Source organism: Vanessa cardui, chromosome 1 (assembly GCF_905220365.1).
Source record: "Vanessa cardui chromosome 1, ilVanCard2.1, whole genome shotgun sequence".
In the NCBI taxonomy this organism is placed as follows: Eukaryota; Metazoa; Arthropoda; class Insecta; order Lepidoptera; family Nymphalidae; genus Vanessa; species Vanessa cardui.
Window position 1 is genome coordinate 4,510,339 of NC_061123.1, and position 18,477 is coordinate 4,528,815.

The 18,477-nt window shown below is 30.0% G+C and overlaps 3 protein-coding genes across 11 annotated transcripts in view; 2 read left to right on the forward strand and 1 right to left on the reverse strand.

The window, feature by feature from the left end:
* Window positions 1-6,357, forward strand: part of LOC124539311 (solute carrier family 12 member 4) — a 448,925-nt gene extending 442,568 nt beyond the window's left edge. For 7 of the 8 annotated variants that reach the window (XM_047116952.1, XM_047119874.1, XM_047117691.1 and 4 more), the window contains 4 exons: window positions 160-303; window positions 1,178-1,341; window positions 2,165-2,304; window positions 2,598-6,357. In XM_047116952.1, the coding sequence (XP_046972908.1) occupies window positions 160-303; window positions 1,178-1,341; window positions 2,165-2,304; window positions 2,598-2,689 (540 nt within the window). In that variant the 3' untranslated portion in view covers window positions 2,690-6,357. The remainder of the gene's footprint in view (window positions 1-159; window positions 304-1,177; window positions 1,342-2,164; window positions 2,305-2,597) is intronic. The other variant, XM_047120923.1, reaches the window with a different exon arrangement.
* LOC124543542 (FAST kinase domain-containing protein 3, mitochondrial-like) lies at window positions 6,348-10,289 on the reverse strand. Its single transcript, XM_047121807.1, has one exon. The coding sequence runs from the start codon at window positions 10,176-10,178 to the stop codon at window positions 8,244-8,246; it is 1,935 nt and encodes a 644-aa protein (XP_046977763.1). The 5' UTR covers window positions 10,179-10,289; the 3' UTR covers window positions 6,348-8,243.
* Window positions 10,290-10,698: 409 nt separating this feature from the next.
* LOC124543885 (trans-1,2-dihydrobenzene-1,2-diol dehydrogenase-like) lies at window positions 10,699-17,778 on the forward strand. Of its 2 annotated transcripts, XM_047122231.1 has the most exons (7): window positions 10,699-10,787; window positions 11,117-11,155; window positions 12,341-12,548; window positions 12,936-13,227; window positions 13,391-13,637; window positions 17,026-17,176; window positions 17,449-17,778. In XM_047122231.1, exons 2-7 carry the CDS (start codon window positions 11,135-11,137, stop codon window positions 17,550-17,552), a joined length of 1,023 nt encoding a protein of 340 aa, XP_046978187.1. In that variant the 5' UTR covers window positions 10,699-10,787; window positions 11,117-11,134; the 3' UTR covers window positions 17,553-17,778. The 2 variants fall into 2 exon arrangements, with proteins under 2 accessions (XP_046978187.1, XP_046978259.1); XM_047122303.1 differs by lacking the exons at window positions 10,699-10,787; window positions 11,117-11,155 and adding an exon at window positions 12,034-12,200.
* Window positions 17,779-18,477: the final 699 nt, after the last annotated feature.

Below are 18,477 nucleotides of genomic sequence, written 5' to 3' on the forward strand. Positions count from 1 at the left end.
TAATATGTGTTTTAGACAATATGTAAGTGTTTTCTACTTTAGATATTTTCAAAAAGTTTTGAAAACTTATTCCGTAGTCATTTATGTACGTAAGACTGTTAATTTACAGTAAAATTATCATAACTATAACGACAAAGTATTAAAAGATATTTTTTATAGGTACAAGCTATCGTAGACCACCACCATGCGGATATCAAAACGGCTAGCAAGGTCCGTTTCGCTGAACCGGGCTCCGACCCTGCCCCTGATGATGCACCATCTCCTCCTCTTGCTGAGAACGATGACAAAGACAAGGACGAAAAGGTGATTGTTTATAAAGTTAATATAATATGTGGTACGCTAGCTGTAATTACTCTATTGGACTTGAGATAGGTTGCAAAAAGGCTTCTAAACCACTTTAATAATGTAATTAACACAATTAATGAGAGAATAATATTTATATGAAAGATATAACAAGTTACTTGCATTTATTTAATCTAAGGATATGAATGGGTTTACCTGAATCATAATTCCTTTCTTTTTGTTTTCGAAATAATTTAAAACAGTCCTGAAAGTTAACTAAAAACCCCCAATTCTTCAAGCAAAAAAAAATAATCATTTGCTTTTTCGTGTTCTATCAATCGCAGCGTTTTATTATTTTACATTTTCGTATTTTTGTTTTTTTTTTTTTTATTATTCACCGAGCTAAAGCACCTTAGTCTTTGATATTAAAAAAATATATAACCACAATCATAGACGATAATATTCGATTTTATTCAGTTGTTGAAATAAATTAAATATTGCTTTCGATAACTGAATAAAGTAATCGAATAGAGAATGAAATGTTATCAACTGATACTACTGCACTGCTTAATCATTTTACTTTTATGATTATGTTGGTCAACTTATGCATGGCATAGCTAATCATAAAGAGTCCTAGCGAATTTACACACGGTGGTCATATGTTTGCAATTAGTTCATTCACATTGATTTGTTCACTTTAGTTTCTCATACCACATTAGCTAAGAGTGGATGTTTGAATGTCAGTAGTCAGTGATCGTTTTACAATTTAAATAATATATGACATCCCGTGTTTCATTCGCCTTGAATCCGTCATGTGCAACGCTCGGTACGCGATACGAACAAATTTAAACGAAATTTCGAAATGGAACGATGAAAAAATTGGGGTAAATATTAGGACGAATTTCGAAGTAGTTTGTTGCACATAATCGATTCAATGTGGGACTCGCCCGATGAACGCTCGCAGTGTGAGTCGCCGCCGCCTGACGCCGAGAAGCACAAGGAAGGCAACCCCAACGGCGACGTGGGTAACCCCAAGCCCAACATGCCCAACATTACTCCGTAAGTCAAACTTCAGATATTATATATCATTTTAAATAATAATAAGAATAAAAGAGTGTAATATCAATATGTTTCCTCTACCAAAGCATCTATCTATATTTAATTTATAAAGCTTTGTTCCCATTTTACAATTCTTTCGACAGCCAGTGTTTTTCAAACACAGGGGTAAAACAATGTGTTCCGTTACTTAGCAACACATTGAATTTATACTGCTAAAATCTCAGTAATAGTTGGTGTCAAACCGAAATTTCGACTCCGAGTAAAATTAGAGAAAAAGCTTAAGGTTTTTAGTAAGCGCCGAAATTGAACAACCTTTTGCGATTGTGCAAGAGTGCAATTTAAAATATGTGAAAGGGGTAATACTCATTTGCACCGACTGGTCACCATCACCAGTTTTTAAACAAAACATATCAATATATTTTAGAAGTTCTTGAGAAGGCTAAAAGCAATAATATGCTTGGCTAACTAACAAACTAATGACAAATTAAATGTCTTGTTGATTGAAACACTGATTATTTTTTATTATTAAATTTAAAATTACCTTAGTTTTTAATTGAGTAAATTAAAACTACTAACTAAACATCAACAAACTTTTTTCAATAGTTTAGAAAGAGTTTCCATTATCACACTTCCTGAAATAATCCTATTCTGATCATTAAATTCCCTTGAAGTAAATTCATATTATTATGGACATTATTTTTGACAAGTTAAAAATTTCAGTCGCACGCTAACTCAAAAAAAAATGTTTTTGCTTCATGGCACTTTAAAAGAGAAAATGTATCAATTTATATATTATGTCGAATAATGTACTTTTTTGATACAGTGACGAGGGCACTGTTCGACGAATGCACACGGCTGTGAAGTTGAACGAGGTGATTGTGTCGCGCTCACATGACGCACAACTAGTCATACTGAACCTTCCTGGCCCTCCGCGCGACACCAAACTCGAGAGGGAATCTAACTGTACGTTGGCTAATTGATGAGTTTAATCACTATATTTAGATAGAGATATATTTCTATTCAAAACTGTGTTACAAAATCTTAAAATAAATTATGTATATTTTTCACGCAAAAATTAAATAGGTATCTAATCTCGTCACACAGCATTGGCCGAAATGAGCGGATATATAAATAGGAATAGAGCCGAGGGTTTGAGCCCACAATCTTCGATTACACCCACGTCATCTCACGACTGGGTCAAAATGAAACAAAATAAAAGATTTTTTGCTAATTTTGAAAACTTTTTAAATCTACAGATATGGAGTTCCTGGAGGTGTTGACGGAGGGTCTAGAGAAAGTGCTGATGGTTCGTGGAGGAGGTCGCGAAGTGATCACTATCTACTCGTGAACGCGCACCGCGTATATCCTCGCCTCCGTAATATTAATCTTTTTACTACAGGAATATATGTTGAACTATCAGTGCAAACGTTCGCGCCTTCGAACGCAATTTACAAAAGTCTACGTGATATGTTCGTAAATGTTTCATACTCTGTTTTAAAAGGTCTTAAACGGATCGAGATCGCGTCTTGTTGGTCGTTATGTAAAATTAACAATCGCATAATAAACCTGCAGCGGATGATCGCAGGGCGGTCTGGATATTATGTTTAATAGTTCGTTTGTATAATATATCGTATTTACTTACGACTACTGAAATTATATTAATGTTCGTTTGACGTGTAAATGTTAGATTAGATCTAAATTTTGTTACATTTGATGCTTAGTGGTGATTTAATTAATAAAAATATATTCACTGTTGTATACATACATATGTGTGAAATATTCGTGAATCTTAAAGAGCCTTAACTTAGGTTAGCTCGACGTTTGTTCCGTTACTATTTAGATTAGTTGTAAGTGGGAATCTGACTAAAGTTACCGACACGCCTCTAAAGATTTTTAATGTATCTCTTTGATTTTTTTTTAATAATAACATTTATAATGTTGATGAAATTGTAGATAATTTACAATCATGGAATATGTTATCTAAATTAAATTAACTTTGTAAATAGTTATTTTGTTCTAAGAATATTGTCTGCTCAAGTTAAATATAACATGGGACTGAAGATTGATGAAATTTAAATGTTTACTTCCCGGATCATTGTAGAGACACTAGTCTAGTCATTTTCAGACGATGAAAATTTGTTAACATTTTGACTACATTTTTTTAATCGTTATTTTATTAATCACTTTATTTCAGATTTAGTATAACAAACACAATGTATATTTTACATGAGAGATATATATATTTTAATTTTCATAGTTAAGTAGAACATTATTCGACTGTTTCGTTTAGTTTTTATTCATAATGTCGAAACCTGAAAATTATTACGCACATTCGCGTAGTTAGCTGATTTCTTACTGTGATCATTTATATAATGTTTGTGTCATCTCTATTATAATGTAATTGACACCCATATACTTACAAAATGGGTGTTTTATTCATAAGAAAATTATAATTCTTCTTATATATAACGACTTAAGGACTATGCTCCTTGTCAAGATTCTTAGCTGTAAGGCCTACTATTAAGAAATGTTCGGATACTATAAGTAATTACTGATATAAATCTGTCATTATCGGAAACGACTTTGAGTTGAGTACAGAGTAATGTAACAATTTCTTCTCACCTTTATACTTGCTAATGACAGATATTAATCCATAAACTGGTATTCGTAGTATCTTTTAAGTACCAAAGTCAATGTTAGCTAAGCGATTTTAAACGAATAATATTGAAAATTTAATTTAAAAAGACGATTCAATCAAAAACGTATTTCTACCTGGTCTCGGCTAAATAATCTACTATACTTAATCAAGTAAAATTGTCAATTTATGATTTCGGTGTCATTATATAAGAAATTATTGTAACGAGTATTAGGTTACTGCCAAATAGAAATCGATGTTGTAATTCCTAGTCCTTAAGCGATTAGGTAGTTAATTCTAAATTAATTCATCATTCGAAACTTCATAATAATAGTAAATTAGATTGATTGAAAGATAGGTAAGTATAGTGCATGATCAATTTTGCGAATATTAGACTATAAATTTAACTAGATTAATTATTATGAAATCCTCTGAATTATAGAAATTAAAATAATTCGATGGCAGTAACGCTGTTATGAAAAAAATGTACACGACATCTAATTTGCAATGGACCTGTCTACGTTTACCTGAATATATATTATCTGTATCATACAGTATTAAATTGTTATGTCGACTCATAAACTCTAAGCAAAAAAAAATAATGCAGTGACAGAATATATATCGATTATTTCTTTATTTAACGAAACCTTATTTAAGCAGCAGAGTGTTTGATATTTTGATAATTTTATTTAATATATATAAAACTTATATGTATTTAACTAAAAACTGCCCTAAAGTACTTGTAACTAAAACCACGAAAAGCCGACGAATGTTAGTGACAGATTATAACGTTGACAACATCTATAATTAAAACCTTTTGCATTTTTATAAATGCTTCGAGATGGAATAGTGCTTAACGTGGCTTGTATCGAAACAAAAACGATCGCCCCGAACGACCGAACGGTTTTTTTAAAGAATGATTCTGTCACAACATTACCGGATTATTTCATAGACAATGTGAAGGAAGTATGAATGACCATAGATTGTCAACAAAAAGTATGCTTGTAGATAATTGTGCCGTGATTTTTAACGTGATACATTTTGTGATGTTCATAATGGAATGGTACTTGAGGATTGAATAAACAGATTTCACTTAATAAAATTAAGTAGATATTATATCTATAACTAAATTTCAATATATTTAACGGATTCTTTAAAAGATTATAAATAGTAAAGCATATATACGTGGATGTGTTCTTCATCACTTAGTGATATAAAATATACAGAATCATTATAATGTTATAGTTGACATATCTTCATTTTACAAAACCATAAACAAAAAAAAAATATATTTATAAATAATCTATTCAACTGTTTTATGCCTATTAATAGGCACTGATAAAATTTTGAGTCGATGTTAGATTAAACCTAACGTCATTTCCTTTATACGATTTGCACATCAAGTTTTAAGAAAAAATAAAATTCTATGGAAAAGATAAATTTTGTCTAAAGTAAAACATTTTGACACGATTATATAACGAGAAATAAAATTTTCAATCGAACGCATCAAGTACACCATTGTTATGTGCCAAAGTTCAAAATTAATCTAAAAAAAATTAGATTCGGTGAGATTACCTTAATAGAATCTACCAAGTAGAGTTACCATAAGAACATAAAACGATTTAAAGTTCATTGAACTTATGGGTATATTTACAATAGATTTTGAAAAAATATTGTGTGGTAGAAATATTAAGTTGACTAAAATAGTTTATACTTGTACACCATACGAAATGCACATAGATAAACCTTAACTTCAAATAGAAAGAAATATCGTGTTCGTATTTTCAATCTATATAAAGATACCTATTACTAGGATAATTTAAAAAATGAAACATTTAATGAATGTACCTAACTCTATCGAGTGTCTTGTAATAAATAAAATTGTCTATTTTAGATTTTAGGCTGTGAGCCAGCGTAAAGTTTAAACACATTCATTAAAATTTTGATATTTCAAGCTAGAGTTGCTGTGATACACCATTTGGCTATAAAGTATAGAGTATTCATTTCTGGCTATAGCTTTTATTGATAAAAGCTAAATGTTTATCAATAAACGAAATAATATATTTGATTTTACCCAAATCTAGATGCAAATATCATGATTGTGTACTTCTGAACAACATTTCTAAATGAAAAATTACTTTGTTTCAAATAAAATAAAAAGGAATAGTGATGTAGAATAAATTCGTATTATTTTTTAATTTGTTTAAATTAAACCTTTTGATCTACAACTTTATCAAAAACTACATAAGTTTTCAACTGTAAAAGCTATCTAATAAATTAATAAAATAATTATCTATTCAAATAATAATTCTAGTAAATTAGAATGTGAGTAAATTTAAGGAAAATGTTATGAGTATAATAAAATAAATTATAATAATGAATGAATTATTTATTTAACACCCCCTTAACTATAACGTTTCTAAGTTAAAAGAAACATCTTTATCTATGCCAATCTTGTAAACGAAAAAAAATATGGAAGCACTAAGCAGACAGACAAAATGATATTCTAATAGCCAATGGAAATGAAAAAGAAAATTCATATCTCATTTATAAGATTTTAAATTAACATAGCTATTTTTAATATTACAGTTATTAATTATGGGATATTTACCATGTTTTTTATTTTTCAAGCTCCAACGGATAAAAATAAAAAACATGGTAAACATATCTCATTCGTTTTTAACTGTATTTAATTCAAACTAACTAAATATGTCTGTATAAAAATATTAAAACATCAATTCGTAAAAAAACCGTCTTGGTCATTTGGTTTTCCTTTCGACTGACTACATAAATATTATCAAATTACTTCTAGAACACGATTATTCTGGATTGGTATACACGGTTTCCCTTCTGTCAGGTTCAACTTTAAACATTTAACACAAATTAGTTTACGTTTACAGAACGCTAGGCGCATTCTAATTATAACCAAAAAAGAAAGTAATTGAAATAAAAATATTTAGGCATATGATTAAATGAAAGAGTTATAATTTATATTAAATGTTTGTATTATCATATCTATGCTAGTAATCATATAATAATCACATGACTTACATATAAATTTGCTGGTATATATACAGGTATTGGTAATGGCGATTAGTATAACATTTTAACTAAGCTCAACAAGGAAACAACTGTAGATATATATTATTTTTAAGCAATCCTATAAATCAATTGGTCTGTACCACATCGTTGTAAACACTAAATTCGTCGCTTGTAAATGAAGTTTTCCAAAAACTATGATATAACTATGACTATATATATTTAAAAAATGGGTTACCGTTATTCTGCAATGGTCGTACTTTAATGGAGCCTTCAGATACATTAGTTATTTTAAAAATCAATATTTTATAGAATATCACCTAACGCAAGATAATGTTTCTACATTGAAGTGACAGGAAGACAAAGATTTTTGAAAAAGTTCCGAAATTGATTATAAATTGTGTTTTTTTAAAACAAATTTCAGTAGTATGACATTTTTTTCTTCCAAACATTTTTGGAATTTTTGTACATTATGTTGGTATATCACTAAAATAAGACTAGAAAAATAATTCACTTATTTTAACAGAACAATTGTACCAAAATATTATATATTATTACAAAGCTGATGAATACTCTGAATATTTTTCAAAAACATATGTATTATAATATAAAAATACAATTTAACAAGTATTCTAACTTTAAGCTGGTGATATTTTCTATTAAAAGTTTTAACTAATCTTCGTACAATATAGAACTCAATATACATTTTTAATCTTAATATTAAGGTATTAGAATTATCACCTTTATAAGAATAATTATCAAAATAGATAAAATATAATCACTAGGCAGGCCATAGGTCGATTAATATGTGTTTCGTTCACTTATCACAAATGTTTGTTTATAAATCAATGTTTTTATCTACTTAAAGAATGAATTCTTGATATAGGCAATACAGTGCAGTAGCACACATGTAAATTATTTGAATCTTAACATATAAACTATTTGTAAAAGAAAATCATTAACAAATGAACTCATTCATTTTATACTAAATTTTAATGTTAGAATTTCATTAAAATTGTAAAAATTTATGTGTGAAAGTTTCTCTCATTAAACATGACATTATAAGAGCAAAAGTGACTTTACAAATGTTCAATGTTACAAACAAACTTATGAACATATTAAAGAACATACTCAAACTATGTATGTTTTATGTACTTACACATCATTTTATATTATAATTAACATGTTTATTTACATTAATGTAACTTCTTTTGTAACCAAGATAATTTCATGAGCAAGATTCAGCATTGTTGATTCTTTCTGTGATATACTTTCCAAGTGATACTGTATCATGAGATGTATAAAATTTACTAAGTAATGTGTATTTTAAACTAACTACTTTAATACCCAGTATTTTTAATTGCTTTTTCTTCATGATCTGTGGACCAATTAACTGTTCACAATCAAAACAATAATGGTCAGGTAGATGAATGAGAATGGCTATGCTACCATTTCTTATAGTTGGAGATTTCCAGTTAAATGTATTATTGCCTTTTCCTGCTGGGTGCAACATTACATCAATTAAGTATGTTTCATCGGAACAATAGTTTGGCAATACAATTGCTGTTGATAATTCCATAGATCCACCAATAGCAGATAAAATATTATCCTTAATCTTTTCTACAATATTTTTAATCCTACTGTCTTGCAACACTGGTTTAAACCATTGATCTTTAGGTAATAATGGACCGGAATAATTCTTACACTCTAAAGATAAGGCTGTATCAATTAAATGAAGTTTTTTCAAAACATCATTGTTATTTACTTTGGCTATATATTCTGGACTAAATATTTTGTATACCAACTTTAATGGGTATTGACCACAGTATATGTATGAAAGAATAATTGAACTCAGATCATCAGTATTAATTTTGTAACAGTTATCCAGAAGAACATCTTCCACTAATGTCCAAAACTCAGGACTAGGACTTGAGTACAAATATCCAAATGGGTATATAAAAGACTTTAAGAAACTGGATGGCACCTGTTTTCTATTATTCAAAAAATATTGACTGCAGACATTGAGAATATTTTGGTTGCACAATTGAAACTGCATACAATAGTTCAAAATACCTATGACTAAAACCTGTGACTTGATTTTTGATCCCTTATGTTTCAAGAACTTTTCAACAGCGGCCTCAACTTGCTGATCTGTGTACTTCAGCCGAGTGAACTTTGTAATAATATCTAATAATTCATCATCATCCAAAGCATGAATATTTGTATATAGCCAATGTCCTAGAACAGGGAAAGACTGCAATGAAAAGTATTTTTCTATAATGAAAATATTTATAATATCTTGCATAGCTGGAACTTTGATTTTTGACCACAATTCAGATAGTTTCTGTTCTAATAAAGCTACAATTGTTTTTTTGCTGACTCTCAATCCTGGCAGAACTGCAAAGACTTGCACAATGTTAGTTTCATTAATCTCTTTCTCCTTATCAACAAATCCGACCCACAACTTATCAATAGTTTCTGAATATTTTTGTTGATTATTATTTTTAATAAGAAACAGTGCAAAGTCACACAATTGTTCTAAAGTTAACTTATTGTCAATTACCCTTAAAAACAACTCATCGCAAAACTTGTGTTTATGAGGTTCCATAACCAATGAGTTTGTCCTTAGTACATTAAGTATTGTCTGGGTATCTTCAGTCTTCATAACAACTTTTAACAATTTTTCTAATATAGCACCTTTAGCAAAATTAATATGAATATTTTCTGTATTTGGCACAAACAAGTTTCCATCTTTTTCTAAGTCATATATCCTTTCAATAGCTCCTAATGCAATATTTGGAGTAATTTTGGTACATTTTGTTATTAATGAAAAAACTTCACGTAAATCCGTGCATTGCTTAAACTCTTCTTGTATGAGATGATAACTAAGAGAGTCATTTGTAGCTCTTGGAGTTTCGATCGACGGAGGGACATTTAAATCTGCTAGATCTTTCAACTTCCTTACAACCACTGGTAGTTCATGTACGTTGAATCCATTCTCTATTAAAATCGTGCTGTTACTAAATTCTGGATCATAAATTTTCTCATCACTAAACGTACGAGTGAAATAAGTGTAAAGCGATGAAAGTGAATTGCAATTGTTCGCACATGATAAAACATTGTTTCTTGCTTTTGAATACGATCGCCACAAAATAAATGACATTTCTAGTAGAAATGTAAGCAAGCAAATAATAATTCTTAGAAGAAAATTAAAAATCTATAAAGTAACTACGACATTATTTATTGAGCCATTTTATGTCAATAAAAACGTCATAACAATAATACTTAAATGTCAAAACAGATAACAATAAGTAATTGGTATGTCACTGTCATATTATTATTAAATCTGTATCCCAAGTATTAACCTAATTATTGTAATTAGTAACTAATAATTCAGCAGTATTACATTCAAATAAATCACACTTACTTTTTCTAGACATTATTATATGAATGAGGTGTACAATATAGGAAAAAATTATAAATAGATAATTTTTTTCGTTGCGTTTATATATTTGGTTTTGTAATGATTTCAATAATTTTTAACAGTGATCACTGCAAGTTAACAATGGACTCTACAAAAGAAGCGGTATGAATTAACCCGTTTTATTGCGAACAGGGCACAGATTATTTCGCCAGAGACGTCAAATATTAATTTGTTATGTTCAGAGTTTTCAAACGTCAATTGTTATTTGTCAGTCGTCTCGTGATCTGTTGTGATGGTAGTCGTGAGTTAGAATAAATACTTCGTAGTAACAACTATTATTTAAATTAGGTAAGTAAAATTTTAAGCTTAATATGAATTTTAAAATAGTGCTTTTTTTACTCCTATAATAACTCCAAATTCTATCAATTCTTTATACAGATTATTTTAAAATATATATTTTCTTTATAAATTTATTTTTTGTAAAGTAAAATAATATTATATCATTTAGTGTCCTTAAATTAGGATTTCAAAAAAGTTGATTTCATTCACCTCGTTATTTAATTAATGTTTAATCATATGACTTTAGAAACATGTTTTTTTTTCTATTTACGTTGTAAACATAAAAAACAAATCATGTGCCACTGAATAAATTAAATTTATCTTATGTTATATTACAGAAATAAGAAAATAAAATTATGCCAGAACAAACAAAAATTGTAAGTAAACAAAGGATTAACATTACTTAATAATTCCTAATTATTTTAAACAAATTTTCAATTTGATATTCTAATATATGAATAGTATAGATAAAGTTTGATTGGTTTTATTTAATTTATAGATTTCTTAGATACATAGACACACAAATCAAATAAAAAAATAAATTAAAACATGAGATGTTAAAAATTCAATATTTTAACTAATGGACATATAATAAATATATAAAAATATAAATAACAGAATAGTAAATGAGTTGAATTCATTTATTATGTTGATATATGAGTTATGCTATATTTTCAATTACCTATGTATTTTAATTGCAAAAAAATTAATAATATCAAGTTTCTTGCTGTTGTTCTTAATTTACAAATTAATATACATTTGGAAGGCAAAGAAAAACTACATAATCACAATTTATTTATCTGATCATAGTTTTTGTTACTGTATATTTTTAAATTAATTTACTTGTATTCATTCTTAAAACAAGCAAGAAAATTTTCATTATTATAAATATTTGTAATTTTGTTTATAAAATGGAATAAATGCTGTGTTAACAAACCATCAAAACATTGTCAATCCTAATAAAAGTATCGTAAACAAACATTGTTACAGATATACCAAACATTGTGATAAGTAATACAAACAATTACTAATCAAGGTACATGACCAATTGAAATGCTCTCTTTTATTGTCAGCAATTATGTATAGAGAACATTAATACACAAGGTCTAACAAATACCTTATTCTATGGTACAAATCTCAGTACAATATTATATGTAACACAGATAAGAGGTGTTAAGATTATTATTTGTTTATCTTTGATAAAAAGTTGTTCTTTTTATCTATTTTTATCAACATTTTTGGTATATATACTCGTTATAACATATATGAAAGTGTTTACATAAATGTCAATTGAGGCAGTGTTGGGTTACATCAGTTATGTAACTGCTAAATTGCATATTGAATTTCATCAAACAGCACAATCGTTTAGAACTCCCATACTGTGTATTCAGCTTGCTCGATGCTAAGACTATCATTACAAATGTAATCCCTTTTGTATAAGTGTTATCTTTATACAGTTTACCTTATCATAAGAAATTTGATAATTAAATACAGACATTATTATAAATGCCAGGATATGGTTTATGTAGTAATATTGTAATTAGTATTGAACATTATTTTAGATGGGAAAACAGTTAAAATGGGGGATAGCTGGAGTGGGTATGATCACTCACGACTTCCTGACAGCAATGGCATCCTTGCCGGCTCAACAACACAAGGTCGTTGCCATCGCTGGCAAAGACCTAGATCGTGTTCACAGATTGGCCACGCTCCACAACATCGACACGGCCTATGAAGGTTACGAATCCATTGCAGCCGACAGCGACGTTGGTATGTTTAGTGTTAAATCGTCTCTTGCATACAATGTGTATATTTTGTATAATATTTCCTATTCCGGACACTCCAAACTAACATTAGATTTTCCTGTTCCTTATCAGTCATTCCTCGCGGAGCTAACGTCAAGGGCGCTGAGGGCAATTCTAATTTTCCTTTAAAGTAACTACCTTTGGCATTAATCAATCTTTATCCTTCATATATCTTTTTGACTTATCTTGCGATGTTGGTTTAAATTTCTTTATTTTGAATACTAAAACAATATAAGATGTCCTCAATAATTTACCTTACAATTATGTATTGTTTTAAATTATTATTATTTATCTGTCGTTCTTTCTTCATCGTTTTCGTTTAATTTTCTGGCATGTCGCATTTTATTTTCAGACATAGTTTTCGTCAGCGTCCTTAATTTACAGCATTTTGATGTAGCAAAACTAATGTTAGAAAACGGTAAACACGTGTTGTGTGAAAAGCCTATGGGCATGTCATACAAGCAGACGAAATGTCTCGTGGACTTGGCGCGCGAAAAAAAACTCTTTCTCCTCGAGGGGATGTGGTCGCGGTTCTTTCCTGCTTACGATGCTTTAGACAAGCACATTGCGAGTGGTGGGCTTGGAGACATATATCATATAAACATACAATTTGGGGTTGAAATTAACGACATTGAAAGGAATTTGTAAGATTTTTTTTATTTTCATACTCTGCTCATACAACACATCTATCTATGGTTTATATGCTCTTTTTAACACATTTATTTTATTCACATCGTTCATTTCTTACTAATGACACAACATTTCTTTTAACGTTAATTATATTAATAAAATCATAAATAATTTCAGAATGAAAGATTTAGGCGGCGGCGTTGTGCTGGACTTGGGCATTTACATGTTACAACTTTTGCAATTCGTGTACAAAGAGCCCCCAGCAGACATCATGTGTACGGGGCACTTGAGTAAGACCGGCGTTGACGAGTCTATGTCTTGTGCTATAAAGTATAAAGACGGAAAAACTGCGACAATTGCGGCTCATACACGAGCAACTATGGCCAACAGAGCTGAGCTTACGGGAACGAAAGGGACACTTTTGGTGAGTTATATTAAACTTCACTACATATAGGATTTAATTACGATCTTTTGTTGTTGTACACACCCATAAACTGCCTTGTTAGTGTAATTCAAAGCTCGGAGACTCGTTACATGTTCAGTATCTATCTATCTACATAATTTTTAATCAATTAAAAAACATAGAGGTCAACCTCTATGTTTTTTAATTGATTGATCATATCAATATGATCCTCTGAAATTTAACTGTATTATGTTTTATTTCGAAATAATAACGACGTTTTAGATTGTTTTAATAGCACTATTTTTATAGGAATTTATCTAAGATCACAGTTTTTTTTATCCAATTCAGCAAATTAGTAATTATTTTAATACATTTAAATTAAAGGTTACTAAACACATTTAATCCCTTCCGTATTTTAATGACGACAAAAGTTAGGTAGAACACATCAAACAAGGAACTTGTAAGTTTAGGTTAATAGATAATCTATAAAGTCTATAAAGTAACTTAATTTGGACGTGGTTTGATGAAACTCAAATGTAAATTAATTTATTTTGATAACATTTATCTTTAAACAAATATTTTATTAATTATATTTAGTAATTTTACCGCGAACGTTATAATTTTTAAATACCTAGCTTACCGCTATATTATAGCTATCGCTTTTATTTCTTTAGGCAACATTTTATTTATAATCTGATCGTAGATTAGAGTTTCAGTCGGGCTTCTGACCTCTGTTAAGGGTAATTAATAGCCGATTCAAGTACAGAAATGAATTTAGTTAATTTATTTAGACCATTCAAAAGCTTACCTTAAATTTCCTTAATAAAGTTGCATATGTATCTAATTAGATTTTTTTATTAAACCGAAACTTTACTGCGATCAATTAGGGCGTAAGTACATTTAAACTGGAACACCATATTGATAAAGCCGGTGACGTCAATTGGCGTCGTTCGTTTCGGCGCCCGTCAGCGCCCGTCGCGGCCCGATGTCGCCCGTTGTCGCCCGTGCTCGTCGTCGCCATGCACGGGCGAAAACAAGAAGTGTATTTACAATACTGTCATTTTTTTTTTTTTTTTAATTTTCCAGACATTGATATAGATTATATGCTTTTCCAGAAAGGCTCACCTTAACTACGATTGTTTTTCACACTACGGTACAGTTTTCTTATATATACTCGCCCTATCTTCTCGTCCACCCTTATTTAAAAAAAGTTAAATTTCTGTTAAGATACGAAATGTATATTTTATTTCGTTTTTACATAAAAAATATTAAATTATTCGAGCAACTTAAATAATATATAAATCTTGAAATGATATATAATTAAAGTCTATAGAATAAAATGTCACGAAAAAGATATATAGAAAAATCATAAATAAAAATAAATGAGTCATCGCGAAGATCCATCCATCTCCAGTAATAGTGGCCAATCTCAAGTACGATTAGCCTCTGAGCAAAAGATATTTTAATGTTTGCGCAAACAGATGGTCTCTGATCGATCTAATTTACAATCCATTTAAACCGCAATCCAATCTGAAAGAAGATATGCAGACGTCACGAATGTTTTTCAATCAGTTCTAAACAAAGTCGCTTCCACTTTCCAGCCGTTTGTACGCTTAGATCTTTTAAACCACGGGATGTGCTTTTGTGTTATTAGTGCTTTTCTCATCAATAAACGTAGTGATTGCAGTAGAAGGTTTATACGTATAAAACTCGCAGTAGACAAAAGCTGAACTAGGGAAAAATGATAATAAGCTTTTTTCATGTTTGTTTTTTTATCTTATATATACTAGTGGTCGCCCACGGCTTGGCTCGTGTTTTAGGGTGTTGGTTGTCATGAGTTGGGTAAAAAAGTAGCGCATGTCCTTCCTCAGACTGCAAGCTTGCTTTACACCAAATTTAATCAAATTCGGTTAATTGGTTTGATGGTGAAAGACCGACAGACAGACAGGCATAGTTACTTTCACATTTATAATAGTAGTATAAATGGTCTTCATACAACTAAGGAATTGATAAAAAGACCATATTACTATAAAATGGAAAAACTTATTGTATACTTGGTGGTAGGGCTTTGTGCAAGTCCGTCTGGGTTGGTATCACCCACTCATCAGTTATACTACCGCCAAATAACAGTACTCAGTATTGTTGTGTTCCGGTTTGAAGGGTGAGTGAGCCAGTTTAACTACAGGCCCAAGGGACATAACATCTTAGTTCCCAAGGTTGGTGGCACATTGACGATGTAAGAAATAGTTAATATTTCTTACAGCGTCATTGCCTATGGGTGATGGTGACCACTTACCATCAGGTGGCCCATATGCTCGTCCCCCAACCTATAACATAAAAAAAAAATCGTGTAAAACTTGTACGAATAGCCAGTTAATCGTGATACGTAACCATTTTCCGCTAATTAGGGTCTAACTCCGTTTACACTTGGATTTCGCAATGCTATTTCAATAATTGATATTTTAAATATTTACATTGTTTGATTATTTACATAGGTTGGCATTTCTTTATTGAAATTAATTTACCCTCATAAATAAAACTGTATTGAAATGAAATGACCGATGATGATGATGAACTTAGTGTAGAGTGTTTGAGAAATAAAAACTTAATATTTCTGAACACAATGTATATGCTCGCTTGCAATAAATATAAATATTAAGTTGTATATAATAAATGTAATTACCATGCCTTTGATTATTATTAATATTATTATTAATATTCAATTGTACAATGTAGTTCAGGATTAAATATGCGTCTTCCACATCGCAACATATATCGAGCCAATAGAGCTACGTTTACGCTATGGAACGGTTGAATATAATTATTGAAACACAAAAGTTTGCAAATAACACGAGCGACTCATTAAGTTTCATTGTAATTACTTTTGTAATCGAGTTATTAAGAATTGTATGTTGCTTTGGTTCTAAATATAAGAACTAATAGTTCGTTACTTATCGCTGGTGACTTCATACATTTCTAAATGGTTATACGTACTTAGTTTACTCTACAAAAAAATATCGACGCATAACGTTTATATGAATTTATATAAAAATAAATGTAGGTAAGCATATAGAGTTGTAACAGATTAATAGCCCTGGCGTAAGGGTGTTTTGATGTCAGGTAGCTTGCATCATCTCTGTACGAATGAGTACGCGTGAAAAACAAATGATTCTATCAATTAATAAAATCAGAGCCGCTAGTAAAGTTTTCTCGACCAATAAAAAATAAACATTTTATCAGTAGGATTAAGTACCTCCTACTTCGAGGACACAGTTGTTTCATTATTATTCGACAGATATAAATATACAAATATTTTTAGATCAATAATTAGTGTTGTTAAGGCTAAAGCTACGATATTTATACAAGTGATATACTTTCTACATAATTTAATTTATATGTTTATTTTTAGTTGGACTACTTTTGGTGCCCGACTGTTCTTCACATATCAGCGGCTAACATTACGGAATGGACTCTACCTAAAGGCAAATATAAGTTTCACTTCCATAATAGTGCGGGTCTCAGCTATGAAATACAGGAATGCTGGGATTGTATCAGTCAAGGTAATAAGTCCAACCTATTGTTACATACTATTATAGACATACATATATCCACAAAATATGTTCCAATGAAATGTTTCCGAAAGTAAAGCAGATTATAAATATTGAAAAGAGTACGAAGATTAAAGAGATCTTATTGTTTTTTTACGAAACATTCCAATTCACCAGTTCTGCTTTCGTTAGTACTTGATTGTTTTTAGAAACTCTCAACCAAATACAAGTCAAAGATTTAAAATTATAATGCATCTAATTTAATACTAATATCCTCGTTCCAGGTTTACTAGAAAGTCCGAAAATGAATTTAGACGAGAGTATCCTTCTATCGAAGCTGAGTGACACAATGAGGACGCAGTTGGGAGTACTCGATAATGCACTTTAATGTATTAAAATAAAGTTCAAAATAAATAAATGCCAGTATAGTATAAATTTAGGCTAGACTCGGTGGATACGATGTGATTACGCGAACAGATATAGAAATTTAAATTCCATTAATCATGTTTACCGTACAAGTACAGTATTTACCTCAACTAACTGTGATTCAAGTGTGTTGTGACACGTATTATAATATTATATATTTTAAAAATATACATTCTAATTTATTGTAATCGAGTGTTTTATTTGCAAACGATTCAATACTATTTTCATCGATTGCAGTGCTCTGCGTGCGTCCGAACTACTTACAGTTTATTAACATGATTAGATGTTAATTGTCGGACACGACGTTGTCGAGAATTTATTTTAAAATATTGAAATTGTTGTTAAATGTGTGTGTGTGTGAGTGAGTTGTGTTTGTTGAATATCATGTTTTACAATTAAACTTGAGCGAATGACTTTACATAAATGTCGTATCGATTGATTGCAATCGATGCTCGTTTATTTAACTTAATATTAGACAGACATACAACGCACAACTGAAAATGGTGGGTCTACTAAGAGGAAATTTTGCACATAAATTATAGGATTTAAAAATAATAATTTATGCGTATTTCAAAATTGATTTGTCAAGGGCGATGAAAGTTTGTATAGGAATTCATGGTTTCTGAAGGTTAGAAATGTGGAAATTAGTGTTTAGACCTGTGTTTCAGTAAAAAAAGACAGTGTGTTTGAATTTTCTCTCCAATTATCAACAAGTGAGTATGCTAAAAGGTGAATTCTCTATTCCATAATTAAAAAAAAGTGAAGCGAAGGGTTGAGACGTAGGACCTTCATGATGCGCTCTCCAAAGAAAAGGAGCCCGGAGTCGGCTACGAAAAAATCTTGACGTATATGTGCAACTTTTCAGAGTAAACGAATGAGGCAATAGG